This window comes from Indicator indicator, chromosome 1 (genome assembly GCF_027791375.1).
Source record: "Indicator indicator isolate 239-I01 chromosome 1, UM_Iind_1.1, whole genome shotgun sequence".
Taxonomy (NCBI): Eukaryota; Metazoa; Chordata; class Aves; order Piciformes; family Indicatoridae; genus Indicator; species Indicator indicator.
Window position 1 is genome coordinate 117,123,194 of NC_072010.1, and position 17,846 is coordinate 117,141,039.

Consider the following 17,846-nt stretch of genomic DNA (forward strand, 5'->3'; position numbering starts at 1 on the left):
GTGATAAATCCTGTGAGCAGCTTTTCGCCTTCTTTGCACACAATAGGTAAATGTATTAACGCTGCTTGTGAGCAGGGGGAGCGGGTTACAAAACACGCCTGACTTTTTCCCGAAAACAGAAAGATTAGATAACAGAAAGATTAGATAATCTTTGCGTGCAAGAGGCTGAGGCACACGCACCGCCCGTGTGTCAGAACTGCAAAGCCCGGCAGATGCCAGTGCCACGCTGCCGCTCGGTAGCAAGTGAGCATTTCATGAGGGCACCTCTTCCTGTAACAGGGTAAGACCTGCGGGGCTGTGAATGGCCTTCCCGCTCACTCCTTCACAGCACTGCGGGAACAGCCCAGGAGATTACGAACATCTTAGTTTTCCTTCTGCTTTCTCTATAGAAGGGCAAATGCAATCTTCCCTTTTCTTACTGGTGTCTAAGCATCTCTTCTGCTGAGGATGTCAAACTCACCAAAAGGAGGGAAAAAAACCAATTCTGTCTGTCATTGTGATCTGCAGCCTGGAGCATAAACTCAGAGCTGTGCGCTTGCTGCAAAGCATGCTGAATGACTGTTGTTATCAGTAGCAATTTGCAATAAAAGGGGAGGAAGTTGTATTTTGGTAGTAAATAAAAGTTTAATAATTATTTGTTTCTGTCACATTCATTTTATGTAAGTTCCTATTTGGCTTTCAGAGTGCTGCCTTATCAGCTTATCACTATTTGTGTCCTCATTTTTCTTCTGCTTTTCTTTGCCTGCTCTATTTCTGTCATAGTGACTTTCTTTACCCGTGGTAGCTCCCAGACAAAATCTAATTTGGATTTTTTTTGCCCAATCCAGATGTTAAGCAGCAGTTAAGTCATTGAGGTTGGTAGTGAAACATCATTGTGAGTTCTTGCTCCACTCCAGTTTAGGCTATTGCCACTGAAGCCTTAAGGGCAGAAACATCGTTTCCTTGCTTAAAACTGTAATTACAGACCATTGGAGTGAGTGCCGTGAATCACAGAGGGAATTACTGGAGGTCCCATGGTGCCTGGCTCTCATGTCCCTCCCAAGGGAGCTGTGCAGATGGTAGGTGCCGAGGTGCAGAAGCCATGTGAGCTTGCAGACCAGGAGACAAGTGCTTGTTTACTGCACATTTTCAAGCATGTTGTGGTAGTTTCAGGCTGTGTCTGGAAAATTTTCCACAGATCTTGAGGACAATCAGGGGAGACCTTATTGCTGTCTACAACTACCTGAAGTGTGGTTGTAGCCAGGTGGGGGTTGGTCTTTTGTCCCAGGCAACCAGCAACAGAACAAGAGGACATAGTCTCAAGCTGTGCAGGGGGAAGTTTAGGCTTGAGCTTAGAAGGAATACTTCCCAGAAAGACAGATTGCCTGTTGGAATGGGCTGCCCAGGGAGGTGGTGGGGTCAACATCCCTAGAGGTGTTTAAGAAGAGACTGGATGAGGCATTTAGTGCCATGGTCTAGTTGATTAGTTAGGGTTGGGTGATCAGTTGGACTTGATGATCTTGGAGGTCTCTTCCCACATGGCTGGTTGATTCTGTGATTTAGAGTACACCTATATGATACCAAGGAGCAGGCTGCTGAGATTCCCAAAGATCCAGAACCATACTGCAATGTTAGCACAGCTCTGTACATAGGTTAATTCACCCTACTGAGAGACTAGATTGATTAGCCAGGCTGATTTTAAGATCCAGACCAATATCTTTGCTGTACCAGCTTGTCTGCAAATAGCTCAGGGACTTCTAATACAGCATTGCACTGTGGCAGACAAACTTGCCCTTAGCTTGCCCCATGCTTCAGTTCCACACATATGTCATGTAGACAGTTTTCCTTAACTAGCAGGAATTGTATGAGTCATTAACAAACATGAAATCACAAGAAATGGTAAAAGAATACATTGAGATACTAAGGAGAGCCTTCCCTTACAGAACTTTATCAACTATCTTATTACTAGAAATAATTAATATTTTTGCTTTTGAAGTATAGCAGCTATTAGTTAATTATTTTCCTTTTTTTGTATACCTGTGAACTTGGAATAGCCTTCTCTAAACATTCAGGATCTTACCCATCAAAGCATAGCTCTGGGCATGCCATTAGTAAAGTAATTAGTCTTCATAAATCTGTGTACTTTGAAGCTGGGAACTGTGATTCTGCCTTGCTCCTAGGCTCTGCTATGTGCTGTATTTCTATCAAGCAGCTTCTGTATTTCTCAAATCTCAGCTTTTCTTCTCCTTGGCAAGTGCCTATCTGTCAATGATGGCTGCAAAGCAAGTTTAAGAAATGTAAAGTGAATGAGCTTGACAGAGAGTTGCTTTTACAAGGGTTCTGAAACAAAAGAGTTCTGAGTGCATCCTTCATCATGGTTACCTCACATGTCCTGTTCTGATCCTTTGAAGTAAGAATTTTGTTAACTATTTCACTCTGTGTTGGAAAGGCAAGGAGGAAACCATAGACCTGTAGCATATTCTGACTTAGTCTGTGCTGGAATGTTTTGCTGGTAGATGCTACCCCAGGCACACAGACCACAAAGAAAGATCTCACTCATTAACTAGTGCTGTCAGGTTCATTATACATCCGTTCAGAGATGCTCTTTTTCACCTCACAGTCAGAATATGTGGGCAGAATATTAGGACCCTGAACTTGTTGAGCTTTCCAGATTTGTTGCAGGTGAATGGAATGGTGGCTTGGACTTGGCACAGGCAAATGTGTATGCCAGGGTGGAACACAGCAGGATATGGACTCACATCTAACCCCCTTAAAGTGTTAGATCAGAGATTACCCAGAGTCCCATGTTATAGATATATCCTGCAAAGAGAGCAGGACGAGATCATAGTTATTTAATTGATTTAATTTTTAAAGCTGTGAGCAGAACAAAAACCAACCAAACAAAAAAAGCAGATTAAAAAAGTGCAGTAGGTTTAGTCACTGCAGTTAAGTGATCACTGATACAATTACAATGCGCAGAGATAAAATCAATCCAATCCAGAGTATTTTTTATGGTGTAAAAGAAAGTTCATAAGAGGCCCATGCAGTCTAACACAACACCTGAAGCAAGTGCTTTGCCTGAACAGTGTAATAGTGCAAAAAATGCTTAATTTGGCAAAACTGCACTTTTGCCAGCAGAGCTTTTTCCAGCATCCCAGGATTCTCTGTGATGCCATCTTTACTGTAAGGTGGCTATAACTGTGTCTCCATGCTGAGACTGTGCTAGTGTAACAGTCAGCCTAGGTGGTACCTCCACACTGTATTCACTGAGAGCTCTGCTGGCAGACGTAGACTTGTCCATCTTCACACCTGAAAGTGCCCCCTTGGCATGATAATCCTCATGGAAGATGGAACTATTTTGCCTTTCCCATGTAGCATTTTGGCCTCTCTTCCACTCTGCTGTGCCAGAGGCAGGTAACAGGCATGTCCTTCTACGTACTGACTGTGGCAAGTTTGTGCAGGAGTTGTGGGGAAAGGAGATGCACAATGCTAAATCCACAAGATCAGCTCCTGCATTTGGTTCTCCCTTTATGTGTACCATCCAGCCTGTTTTCTGGTGCCCCTTTCCAGGTAACACTCAGCATGTGTGACCTATCATGTCTCATGTAACTTAGCAGGAACATTTTCCCCTGCTTTGTGACAGCTGTCACAAAGAAAGTGATGGGTGTGCAAAGAGCTGGAACAAGGGCTAAAAGAGATGCCCAGAGAAGCCTCATTGGATGATGGTCACCAAGGAGGTGACACTAAGCAAGCTCTCATAACTAGGAGTTAGGATGGAGGCTAGCACTTGGCTGGCACTTGATCTGGAATAACTCCCCTCAACTTTTATCTTCCAGAGAACATCTTCTTAATGAAGGAGTCTTGCTTCATACAAAAAAGGCTCTGAGATGATGATACCATTAGACCTTCACTGTGACTAATTGCTTTTGGTTTTGGTTCTTTTGCAAAATCAGGAGATATCTGATCTATTCAAGCACCAATCTCTGCTGAAGAAGCAGTATATTCCCGATGACCTCATAGTAGAAAAACTTCAATTTATTTAGGTAATTTAGTAATTCAGGTAATTCTTTGCCCAAAATGCCTACATTTCTTAAATGCTTAAGAAGGAATATTGCCAAGAGCTGAATTTTTTAATTGGATCAGAAAATTGTTCTTATAATGTTGTTATAAGAATATACAAGCCTGGTCCTAAAAAAATAAATCTTGAAAAAAAAGTACTATGTCTCATAATTGTTGACAAATTGGCTCAGTTTCAAAACAAATGGGTGGAAATGTTTTATTGTGACCAATCATAATTTTTAATTATGATTTTCAGATATAAAGCAAAATTGCAAAGCCATGTTTCAGTTCTATTAGGGCAACCATGGGCCCAAGTTGGTATACCTTGGATACTTGCACTTTCTTTTGGAGCCATTCACATACCAGAAATACAGCCTACCAAGGGTAAAAAAGATCATCATGAGAAAGCAGGTAAATGATGGCACCATGGCGTTTGTATTTACCATAGCACATCAGTATTCCACCCATTAATTTTATAAGTCTCTTATTATGATGTATTATAACCATTTTGCTTTTCTCTGTAGGATCACATTTTTCTCTCTCTTCAATTTTCAGCAAGTAATCTGTTCCTAAGTGGTCATGATTTTGCTAAGGAACAAAGGCTAATAATGAACATTTTGCCTTGAATTGCCAATCATTTCTTTTACTACTCGTATGTGGCACTGCAATGGAAGAAGGAAAAATATTTTTGAAAGTTTGTTGGATTTTTTTTCTGTGATGATGGCTCTTCAAAAATATATTTACTAGACTTCTGTAAAATTCTGTAGGTTTGTAGAAACGAAGACATGGCAAGCTTCTGTTACTTTTTTAACCTTAATTTTCACCTGCTGGTGCCAGTTACCTTCTGTCCACCAGAGAGCGCAAGCATCACCAGAGGCGATGATGCTGGCGTGGAGAGAGTGCTGTACTCTGCTATACTTCAGCAACGTCGTGAACTGCCTTCATCAAGGATGGTACTTTGGACGTGATGGGTAATTTTAGCTCCATGAAGTTTGTTGCCTAGGAGTTAATTTAGGCTCAGAGTTAATATTGTGTCCAAATGGTTAAGGCTTCCTATGTCCAAAATAGGTCTGAAGAATCTCCTGACAAGGAGCCACTGGAGAGATTCCTGTGTCTCCTTCTGAATCTTGGGTTTCAGTCCAGGGGATACTGACTTATCAAGGATATGTGCTTCTCCCATAAAGTACAAATACTCATATGCCCCTCACACACTTGAGGTCACTAAGATTAACTGGTTTGTGATCAGAAATAAGAACGAACTTTGTGAGTAGTAAGACTTATTCCAAGTTTTAAACTGAGAGCAAAAGTATTTCAAGCAATGCTGTAGGAAATCAATAGAAAGAGTATGAAATAAAATAAAGGCTTTTGCAAAATCTCAGAACCCACAGCTTCAACTAGAAGAGCAGAGAAAATGCTTAAGTCAGCTTGACAACTAAGAAAACCCGAGAGCATGTACCAGTTTTGTGTTGCATGTCATCTCATGGGTACTGTGCTAAGGCTAACACACATGGCTACAGGCTCACTCACAATATGGTCATGGAAATCCTGCCAGTTACTTGAAGGAGCATGGAATGTGTTATGGCAGCAACAAAGGGTGAAAACCTTTTGACTCCTCAGTCATGAGTTCATGTTATGTTCAAGCGTGTTGACTATGTATTTTTATAACAGGAGTTAAGCTACAACTAATGCTCTTGCATTTTCTTGGACAACTGTCTACGCTGCACCAACTACTGGGAATCTGGCCTCCTCCTTGGCAGTCTCCCAAGAGAGAGCCAAGGATTCATGAGTATGCACCCTACTTCCCCATTCCCAGCTGTCAGTTAGGCAGAAACCATGCTGCTTAGTGAAGGGAATAGCAGAGAAGACAGCTTCTTAGACAGAAGTGTTTTGTAACATGCCTTTGACCTAACAGGAAATTCCCCCAAACACAGCTCTATTTAAACCCACTCATGTGATTTTTAGATAGATATGAGCACATAGAGAGAGGTGTTGACCTTTGGTGTGATGCTTTAGTGTTGCTCTTCATGTTGATGGGACGCTGCAGCCTCGTTTCTGGCTCCTCTGAGTGCCTATACACAGAGTTAGAGGTACATTACAGGATCATCTCTGTGAAATGTGTGTTCTGTGTGGTCTTTCCCCACTTGAGCCTTGTAGTAATGCTTGCCAAAAAGTACCCAATTTCAAAACTCATTTTTACTATCTGTGATTCTTCTCCAGAGTTATTCAGACTAAGTTGTTGTTGTTTTTATGCTTAAAAAAAAAAAAAACATTTATATGCCTTTGTGTGCCTTAAAGTCAAATTCCTCATGAAACAAATACTCTGAATGTAAGCTAATAAAGCTAAGTTTCCTTCTCATAGCATTTTGATGCTCAGTGGATTGATGAGTGAGGAAGAGGCAGCAGCAAAGAGCATCTGCTTTGTTAATCTCAGCCCTGGGCTGCCATGCAGAGAGGAAGCCTTTACCTTTCCCACTATGGGCAGGAACAGCTGTGTCTGTTCTGACATTAACTGGACTCTAGGCACTGTGTCCTGCAGAGCAAGAGATGTGCATAAAGCCAAGGAGTGTGGAACCAGTATGAAGGATGGTGGTCAAAAAGGCAGTATTTGCTTCTCTATAGGTTTTCCTCTGCTTTTGGATCATCTTCTTTTTAAGACCCACAGATGCAGGTGGAGAAACTGTGAATGTATCTCCAGATACATAGTTGCTATGCCTGGTGAAGCCCTCAGGACCTGCAGTTTTCAAAGCCTGTTTCCAGAGGACCTGTTTCCAGAGGACCAAATCTTCCCTCAGTGCAAGATAGTAGGAGAAATGTTGAACAATCAGGATGCAGAAAGAGCAGGAGTTCTTTAGGCTGAAAGCAAAAAGAGGGAGCCAAACATTTGGTGATTTACAATTCTGTAAATGAGTCAGAGAGCAGCTCCCCACCATTTCTTTGCCTTTTCTACAGCTCACTTAACTTCTGATGTGCAGGGATACTCCATGGAGAGACAGGCCAGAAGCCCTTTATCCCTGTTTTCAAAGACATTTAAGGAGTATCAAAGACCCAAATCCTCTTCAGCTTGGAGTGCCCTTTCAACCTTTGATTCTGATCATTCAGCAGACCTTGTACTTCAGCTCTGCCCTGCAGCCTGCTGTCACCTGACCTATTGCCCACTCTGCCAGGACAGTAAAGATACACACAGTGACAAACACTGGGGTAAGAAGCACAGGTAGCTGTTCAGCACACACTCCTGATGCAGACCTTATCCTTCCCACTAAGACTAGTTTTTACTACCCAGTCAATGATTTTTTTTGAAACTCGTTGGAGATTAACTCTTGAGACCTTGGCCTTCTCTATTAAACGTGAAAGGAATTGGTCAGTGGGTTCAATCAAACTGTGCAAATCAAAATGGCAAAGGATGGTAAATGTGGAGTACAGCAAGTTAAAAAAAATGGCTTTTAAGAGTTTTCAAAGATAGGTGTCATCTGCTTTGAAGAAAGGAGCCTAGTAAACTGTGTTCCCAAAAGATAGAGAGATGATTATCTGCATGATGGGAATGCACGAGCTACATTCCCATTCAGGGTTTTTTGAAGAGGGAAATACACACAGCGAAACTGCTTTGGATGAGAACACTACAAAATACCATAAGTATTCCTGACTGTATTTTCAAACATCTGGTTCAATCCAGTTTTAGATGAAAGAGATACTCAACTGATGTAACCTTGTTTCCACAAAGTTCCATTTTAATCACCTCCTGCCGAGGAAGCATAATTTGGGCTGTGCTCAAGTTTTTTTAAGAGATGGTCTAGAGCAGTTGATTTTCTTGTATTTTCCAGCAATAGGTCAATGGGGCACTCAGTAAAAGAAATAAAAAGCCATCATTTTAGGAATGCAAGAAATATCATTTACATCCAACTACTATATCAAAAGATGCTCTTGTATAAACAAAATTCCCATCCCACAGACACAAGGGGAAGCACAATAACATGACCCTTTGCCAAGAGATGCCAGTATAAGACACAATAATTCAAAAGAAACAAAGTGTAAGTTTATTAGATGCCAACATTTCTTAGTCAAGATCTAAGTAAAGAAAACACACAGTAGAAAAAGTTGTACAAAGCAGCAATGAATTTACATTACATTGAAGAAAAAGTTACCCTAAGCTATTAAGTTTCAGTCCTAAAAAAAAGTAAAAACCCATCCTGATGTATGGAACTGATACAGAATGACTATAAGGTATACAGAATTATGTAACCAGCTTCTTTTGTCTTATCTAAAATCTTTTAAAATGACAAGTGATTCTGTGTAACTAATTGGAAAATTCTATAGCAAATATACTGGATGATTCCAATTTCTAGAAACTGCAGGAAACTCTTCCCCTGTACCCAAGCACTAAAAGTGATCCCATTTTCCTGCTTTTTAAAAAGGGACACTGTCAAGAATAAGCTTTAAAAAGTGTACTTTGTATGTAATTTTGCATGTTACATTGCAGAGGAGTTTGTTCTGGTTTTCTGTATGTACTTTAATTAAAGATGCTGCTGCAGCAGTGGGAAGATTGTGTCTTTAAAAGGTAATGTATGTCACAGAAACTGGAAAAGGAAAACAATGGATTGAGTCCTTTATTCTGGAATAGTGAGAGAAAAAGCAACATGAAAAGTAAGCTCAACCCACAGAATTCTGATACAGTTTTCAGACATCCTTGCAACGATAAAGGATGCCCTTAATAGGCATATGCATGCTCAAGCAGCTCAAGTGTTATGATTCAATTTATGTTTTTTAATTCTTTGATTTTATTAATATCAAGTATTCTTAATACAGATAAGGACATTTACTGTATACAATCTTCCTCTTGATAGTGTCCCTTTATATACAATAGTTAACAGTACAGGTTTTCACAAGTCATTTTAAATAAACAAAAATCAATGACATGAAAAAATACTATCAGGCTGTGTTCCACAACAAGAACAACAAAAAAGATTAACACTGATTCATTAATAGCAACATAAAAAAAACAAAACAAAACAAAACAAAAAACCCAACCAAAACCCCTAAGCGTTCCTTGATTTTTATCTAAATCTTCTGGTAGGTAAATGTAAACAATTTTATTGAACAGTATAGGCACATGCCAGATTACAGGCTCATGCCAGATATTTGCACCCTCACCGTTAGTGCCAAGAAGTTAGGCATAGTCTGTCCTTATCCCATGTGAGGAACTTCTAGTCTTATCACTGGAAGCTTGGAACAAAAACAGAGTACATGTAGCTTCAGACCAAACCCGCATGTCCTACTTGGGGGGCAAAACAAACAACATCAGGCAAAAAAAGTCAGAATCACAGAATGGGTAGGGTTGGAAGGGACTTTAAAGGTCACCTAGTCCAGCCCCCCTGCAGTGAGCAGGAAAAATCTACTGGATGTCACTAGAAGGCCTGCTTAAATAGGAAACAGAGGAACAAGTCTCTGACAGCTGTGTTTTGGTTCACAGATAAGGCTACATCTCCATTCCAAAACATGCAAGACAAAACTCTAGTGTCACCCCCTGCTCCATCCACAGGTTATCTGCTCAACTGACTGTCACGGGGTGCTTCGCTCCCCCTTACAAAAAAACCCCAAAACTTAAAAAAAAAAAATTACTGATTCACTTCCTTTGTTTTTGTAAAAGTACAGCAATATACCCAAGCTGTATATGCAGTTTTTATATAAAGGAAAGTACATTTCAACTTTTGTTCTAGGACTTAAAACAAAATCTGTATGCATTCTTCTGCCATTGATCACTTTCAAGGTTGATCATGGTCCCAGTTTAGCAAAGAACTTAAGCACATGTTTAAAACAAATTAAGACTGATCTTAATGGAATTTAATCCCAGGCTTAGATGCTTTGCCAACACAGTGCCTGAAAGGAAAGAAAAATCCCAAACCAAACTACACTTCATTGCTCGGCTCTGCTCCTTTTACATGCAATAGAAGTTTTCACTGTACTTCCACCAAAGCAGGGGATAGTTATCTGAGATTTATGTGACAGATTACAAAAATAGCAAAAAAGGAAAGAATTAAAGATTCTAATCTATATATTAAAACATCTGCACATTCCTGTCACAATTTTAAGAAAAAGAGCAAAACACGTTTTATTTTTAACAAGACCTCTAACTTTGTGCAACTTTAGTACACAGGTACAAAATTAAACAAACTATGATGAAGAGAGGCTTTTGTATCAATAAATTTGCCTTTTATTTTGGCTGTGGCCAAACTAGACACTCTTTCAAAAGACCTTTATTTATAAAGAAGCAACTAATATCTTTTCCATAATTTAACTTTTTAATCATATATTAAAGTTATATAAGTGGAAGCATATCTATTCTGTATCCTCCAAAATAAACACTTCTATCGAGGGCTTTTTAAGATACTGTATAACAGCTAATAGAAAACCAGAACTGCTATATAAACATCTCATATTTAAACTTCAGAGATCCTGAATTCCTTTACAAAACAACAGGAACCAAATTTAAAAAACCCAAAACACAGAACACACTCAAAGTTAAAAACGAAACTTAAAAAAAAAAAAACAAACCCAAACCAAACCCAAACCCTAAAGAAAACATAGAAGGCTATTTAGACAAAAATATTTTATGGATTTTTTTTTTTTTTTGTCATACATGGAATACTAAGAAAACAGTCAAGGTTTCTTCAAAGATGTTGGACAAGCTTTTGATTTGAAGTGTGTGGAATTTATTATCATATCACATAGCAGAATCCAAGTTGGAAAGTATATGACTATAACACAGCTGAACTTCCTTTAGAAGCCATCTTCCTTTAGAAAGGACACTGATTTCTAAAAGGCTACATATAAACTTCCAGACTGTTGTGTGGAGGAATCACTGGTGAAAATTTAGGAACCTTTTTACAAAAACATATTCATGTTTTATATGCATGGATTTCTTAAACACATTTAAAGGATGCTTAGCAAAGCTGTATGCTTTTCTGATTTTATTAAACCAGGCTAATTGCAAAGACTGTTTCATTTTGAAATTGTTTCTGGTAAGAAGGAAATTTAAGCTTACTAGGCAGAATAATAAAGTCAGTAACTAGAAATGTCACTATTAAACTAGTACCTTGTTTAAATTGCAATGTCAGTATCAGTTTAACTGATAGAAAACAAATTAGCATAATCATATTAAGCTATAATTTGCCTGAAAGAGGACAAAACAGCATGTTACTATAAATGTTTATTAACAATTTGAGATTTTAATTTAAAAATGAAACAGAAGAGGCTTGAAACTAACTTGGCAATTTTAATTTCTCCTCTTTTTTTTTTTTTTTTTTTTTTTTTTTAATCTGAAAAAAGGTCAGGGTTCTGTCCTGAGCCAATTCTTCTGTCCTGAGCCAATTCTTTTACAACTAACTTACAGGAATAATAATATTAATTTTAAAAAAACCTGTTGAAAAAAATGGTGGCACACTTGGGCTTTCACTCAGAAAAAACTACCCCTGTGTGTGCCTAAGGATGTTTGTCCTCAGATTTTTAGGAGTTACACTGTGCTTAACTCTGCTGAATCCTGATGTCAGCTCATCAGTAATTATTTTTGAGTTTGGGATGCTGAAAAAAACCTCATGGTCACATACAGAATTAAAGCCTTGCTCCAGCTTCCCCTGAAACTGGTGACCAAATGCCTGTTGCTTTCTGCAAATGCAGACTGCGCTCTAACTCCGTAGTTTCAAATGCAGCCCTCCTCTCCCATCTCACACAAAGTAAAGCTGGTCAGCATCAGAAATACTGTTTGCACCATTTACATTCACTGTAATCCATCACCACTCCATTAAGCTTAAATTCTAGCAGGAGAACTTTTTGCTGTTGGTTTACTATCTACCTCTGGGTAAATATTTCCTTTCCTTATAGAATGATTTTGGACCCTTTAATGTAGCTTCTGGTAAATACCTATGATCCTACTTACACTGAATGCTCCAGTTGTGATTTGAGGTAAAATAATGGAACCACGAAGAAAACCTGCAGCCCATTATTACCATGATTTTCAACAAATTAGAAAATTGCAACACAGTATCACGTATGATAGAAAGCAGCAAAAAGAAATACTCTATGCATTGTATTCATAAAATGCGGTGATTGTAGTGTGATTTTTTTTTCCTCTGCTTTGAGCTGGATATGTATGCTTAATACAAATTTCAAATACATACTTCTTCATTTATACAGGTATCTATATAAATATTTACATTTCTAGTTTATGTTAAAACATATCTTTGTATTCATGGCCAAGCTTATTACTGTCTATAGGAATACAAACTCTTCTTCTGTCCCTTAATGAACTCTCTTTTCTTTCTTTTTTTTTCAATTTGTTATACATTCCTTTGTAGTTAGAATTACAAACAGTTGTACAAATAGCAGAAACTAAATTATGAAACTTGTCTGACATCTGTTCAATCTTAGTTCATATTACAAACAGTACCATTTGCATTGTGATGGCTGTTAATACAATGACTTTAGCTACTGAAGTATCCAAGTTAGTCTTTGGGACATTATATAAAGCAAAGTACCCCCTCCCTCAATTTTCCTTAGAAACTTTTAATTAAATGGCTGAAAGCAGACTTGCTGCCACTTTTTATATAAAATCTTAGTAATAATATTGCTGACTTTAGACTCTATTTTGATTTGCACAAGTTCCATAAAACAACAAAACAATTCTATGTTCCCTTAAAATATCAAACATTTGTATCCAATAACATCAGGATTATTCAAACTTGAGGTTTGTTATTGCTAAAGGTTTCTAAGACCTAAGTCAATACAGCAAGACACTCCAACCACTTCCTCCCTAACTGCAAGTGCATGGCAACTATGTATAATGGAGCTTGTCTGTTGGTTTCTTTTTAAAAAAAAAACGAATTAATGAAGTTGGTTGAATTAATGAAGTTGGTTACAGTATTTCACTACTACAAACTCACAGTTAGAATCCAAGTTGCTGTTGCTGTTTCATTTAATATATAACTTTATATATAATACACACGCACACACCAACATCACAGGATGAAGATCCATGCATACAACCCAGATGTGAACGCATTTCAGTGTTAAATGAAATAAAAATGATTCTATTACTATTAGATCCCAGACCACAGTATTTTAATTTACTTTGCTTTCCACCTACCAAACAAGTTATTTTACCTTAATCTTCAAATCCAAGCAGCATCACAAATTCCAGATTTTTCATCCTCTCTGTCTTGATTCTCTTGGATTTCTAGTTTATATGATGTACATCTGAGATCCTGAACTCAGCCTCCACTGAACCAGCTTTTCAAGGTGTCTGTTAAAGCTAATTGTGTGTCTGTTCATGGCTCCAAAGACTAAAAGCAGTCTTGAAAGTCCTATGACAGAGTTTACACATGTACTGTCTTTTGAATGTGATTGCTGAGAGTGGTGGTGCATGATAAAAGAGTGTATCTGACTCCTGTGGTACAAACAATTTTTCAGTAGTAGTGGAGCTTTCAGACAAGCCTGTTGGACTATCAGGCTCCAAAGGCTGGATTTTGGGGAGGGGTGGGGGTGGAGGTAGGGGTGGTGGTGATGGGGAACTAGCTGGTGGACATATATCAGGCTCCTTATTTGTGGACTCCTCTGCAGCCTGTGACATATGAGACTGGAAGTGACTCCATAGCCGGAAATTGGTTCGGAAGGCCTTGTTACACACGTGGCAAATAAAGGGCTTCACAGAGCACAGGAGCTCTTGGTGACGCTCCAGCTGTTTGCGTACAGTGAAGATCTTCCCACACTTTTCACAGGGCCACAAACCAGCATCTTTGTTGGAGACTACTTCCTTAGGTTCTCTGCTTGTTTCAGTGACCTCATCCTCCACATCATCTGCAGGCTCTTCTTTGATCTGAATTTTAAACTGCTTGGATACACTTAAGTCTTCAGGTAGGCATGAGGAATCTTCAGAATCAAAATTTATCTGTTCTGATGAATCACTGAATACACCATCTTCCTTTGCAGTTACAAAATTGTTCATTTTACTGGACTCTGTCTGAGGAGCCAGTCTTGATGAACTAGTTATTTCTCCATTGTGATCCAGGATAGGTAAAGAAAAGTTCTCTGATGGAGCCATTGTGTTTTGATTGTGGACTTCAACTTGGTGACGCCAAATACTGAAGGATGATTTAAAGCTGCGCATACACTCAAGACAAGTAAGCTTCTTGTATTCACACTTGCTCTCATGCTCATGTGTCAGTTCTGGAGAAGAAAACCTAAGGCTGCAGTAAGGACAGACAGTAGCATTTCTACAGAGTCGCTCATGATTGCCCTGTTCAATAAGCGAAGAGAGCTTAGCATTGCAGAGACGGCACTGATAAACCTCTTTGTTTTCTACTGGACTTTCAATCTGAGCATGATCTTTCTGCTTAGGAGCCTTACTTCCTCCAACTGGTTTCTCCCCTGGGTGCATTTTTATGTGCTGCTTAAACTGCGAGAGGAAACGATAAGCTTTCCCACAGTAGGTACAAATATAGGCTCCTTTGGTTCTCGACCTTAAATTCCTTTTGATGACTTGTTGTGCTTGTGAAGCAGACTGTCCCTGGAAACCTTGCTTGCCACGTCTTAGTTTAACAATTAGAGCTTTTTTAATTTCTCTCTCTCTCACTATATCAATCAGTTTTCTTTGGAATTTTTCATCCAAAACAGCATGAGAACTGGAAGCTGGTGAGGGATTCTTCACAATTCCATGCTGTGTCTGGCAGTGCGTCCACACTTTGAAATTCGTGTGAAATCTCTTGTGGCATATGTCACAAGCATAGGGCTTCTCTGGATTATGATACATGTTAACATGACGATGAAGACCTGCTGTTGATCTGAAAATTTTAAGGCAGTGTTTGCATTTAAATTTTTTATTTGGTCTTGCTTCTTCCATCTCGCTGTATTCATCTTTACTGACATCAGAATCAGGAAAATCAGCATCAAGGTTCGTAGGGCTTGAGCCTTCTTCAAAGTTCTCTTCTGACCCAGGAGAAGCCTGCTCACCCATCTGCTCAACTGCCTTCAGTTTCTTAAATGGTAGTCTTCTATCAGCTTGAAATCTCCTTTTTGCTGGAAGTCTACTTGGCTCCTTGTGATCATCCTCAGTTTTAAAAGGAAAGTCTTTATTTGTTGATGCTGCAGCATCACCCACTGTAACTCTTATTATGTCGGCAGGATCTGAAAGTGGACTGCTAGGTTCAGTTTTTATTCGCACCTCTGTGAGAGGGGAAGCAACCTCCCTATCAGTTGACTGAGAGGCACTGAAAGACCTAAGGCGATGTGGGTGTATTACCTGTGTTTTTTCATCTAAGATTAACTTCTCTGATGACTCTTTCAAGGATGTTTTTTGAGATACAACATTAAATGTCTTCTGGGAATCATTAGTTCCTGGTGAGGAGGATGATGATACCTGTGAAGGTTTTAGGTCAACAGAAGGTGAGTAAATGGGAACCTGGCTGTCCATGGACAATGACCTTCGAAGGAGACTTTTCACTAGTGGCCCACTTCTGTCAATACTTTGGTTTTCTGGAACAGATCCACTAGATGGGATTACTAGCCCTAACTTGGAGTAGTATAGCAAATTTCTGTCTTCACCTTGACCATTTCCTTTTCCTGCCTCTCGCAACAAAAATGTGGATTCTGATGAGCCACGCAGAGACAAGACTGGTGGACGTGGTCTTTTTAATGACATCTCTGCAGCTTTTCCTCTTAAAAGTTGACCACTGCTTCCTGGTTCATCGTTTGCAATTTCTTTCTCTGCTAAAGGCATTTGAGGCAGTACTGTGTTCCTTTTCACTAAACCACCTCTGCTCTGATCGTCCACAGTTCCAGAAGTTTCATGAACCTTGGTATAGCTCACAGGGCTTTCTTTCAGCCACCTCCTTTCAGTCAGTGATAAGTTGTGAAGGGTTTCAGCCGGCTTTGTTACTTGTGGTCTACTGCTAGTTTTGACAGCAACAGAAGGTGAAGGTTTAGAAGTATGGCTTAAATCATGTTGTGTTTGATTTGTACTTTTTGCTTGTGCTTCAATTCTGTTCTGACAGACAATGACACTTCTCTTCTGAGAACTACCTTCATCTTCATCTTGATACACTATTTTCTTAATAGGGCAAGCTGGAAAAGGAGCTTGAGGACTCTTAGAAACAATGTTTGTAAGGAAGGATATTCCAAGACTGTAGCCTAGTTCTTGCACAGCTGCAAGACTGCCTTTCTCAATGAACAAGGATGAAGAATAAATGTAGTTTAAAACATTATCAAAAGCATCTGGCTCACAAAAGTCGAGTTGAAACACTGACTGAGACTCATTCTCCTTATTTGTGAACAGAGTCTGGAAGTATTCACTGCTGGCGGCCAGAACGTTTTTATGAGCTCGGAATTTCTGATCTCCTACTATAAGAACAACATCACACAGCTGTCCCTTTAGACGCTCCTCATTCAGCGCGCTTAGAAGTGAAATGGCATGTGCTGGATTTATGTAATGCAAGAGCCCCTCCATGATTCTGATGTTTCTGAAAAAGAACAACAACAACAAAAAAAAGTTGTAGGTTGCCTTTTGTGAACTGTTGTTAAGAGACAAACACACCTAATCCCCCTGCACTTCACAAACTGGCTAAACTACCATCAACACTGATGAAGAAAACAGCTTGTTTGGAGAAAGGCATGGGAATTAAAACAACACCCTTGGCTCCAACAGACATACAGGCATGAGAAGAACCATCTCCTGTGCCCATTTTCAAATATGCTGTTAATCGCTGTTCTCACACCAATATCATTACACCTGAATAACTGGGGGGGGAGGGGGAGCACTGTGTTCTCTTCCTGTAATATACCTGTCCACAAGAAGGAACAGTTCAATCATTTCACTCGATCATCTTTGTCTCATGTTTAGCTTTATGAAGATCTCTCTTGACAACTGCATTGATAAACACTTCAATTAGATATCTAAATCTTAATTATGCCAAGTCACTTTTCTGAGGCTAAGCAACCTTGACGGTCTCCTGCTGACTAAACAAATTAATGTGATTTTGTTCTGATTTTTAATAGGATGATGGAAGGGGCATTAGTACTGGGAAGGGAGAAGGAAGCAGGATTATTGTCTGTAATCTAGATGAATTCAGCATGTTTGCTTATGCTCAGCATTGTTAATATATTCTTCTAGTTAACCAACATGTGCCATTTAGAACTATACTGACAAGTTCTGGTTTCTTGGAAATGTTGTAATTATAGCTGAAGCACCCCTGCATTGCTTCATTCTAGTTTAAAAGCAAAGAACTGAACTCCCCATTTTATTCATTAGCATAAGAGCACTTTAATGTGCACAACTCATACACTTGACGAACAGTTACCCTTGAATGTGTCCAAGAGTACAATAAGCACAAATTAAACTGCAGTGCAGAAATCTTCATGGTCTATATGCACAGCCCACTCCATACTGCAGAATGTCTCAACAACTCAATAGACTGCTCCTGATAAGACCTCAATGCAAGAGGAAAATCAGGTTCTAACTCAGTTTAAACAACTTTTGCAGCACAAATTGAAATTTATATATCTGAGAACATACATAGAGAAATCAGCAATATTCAATTTTTTTTTTTTTTTTCATGGACATCATTCCTACAATTCTGCTTAAGTTAACCTGTAAGAATTTACTACCTTCCTCCATGGTAGTGGGAAAACAAGTCAATGATGTGTCTGCTAAAAGCAATTATCTTTTTTTTTTGCAGGTGATTTGAGTAACTGCTCTTTAGTCTATGTTGTGATTTAGGCCCAGCCAGCAACTAAGCTCTACGTGGCCATTTGCTTATATCCCAGTGGGA

At 39.1% G+C, this 17,846-nt stretch overlaps 1 protein-coding gene across 2 annotated transcripts; it reads right to left on the reverse strand.

Moving 5' to 3' along the window:
• Positions 1-13,281: 13,281 nt before the first annotated feature.
• Positions 13,282-16,531, reverse strand: ZBTB21 (zinc finger and BTB domain containing 21). 2 transcript variants are annotated; one of them, XM_054387905.1, is made up of 2 exons: positions 14,932-16,525; positions 13,282-14,328 (listed from the first exon to the last, which is right to left on the reverse strand). In XM_054387905.1, the coding sequence occupies exons 1-2, from the start codon at positions 16,523-16,525 to the stop codon at positions 13,337-13,339; spliced, it is 2,586 nt and encodes an 861-aa protein (XP_054243880.1). In that variant the 3' UTR covers positions 13,282-13,336. The 2 variants fall into 2 exon arrangements, with proteins under 2 accessions (XP_054243880.1, XP_054243872.1); XM_054387897.1 differs by having other exon boundaries at positions 13,282-16,531.
• Between the last annotated feature and the right edge of the window lie 1,315 nt (positions 16,532-17,846).

Bases quoted from the DNA above. Each gene is read 5' to 3' on its own strand.
- ZBTB21 (XM_054387897.1), bottom strand. From the start codon at position 16,525: ATGGAGGGGCTCTTGCATTACATAAATCCAGCACATGCCATTTCACTT.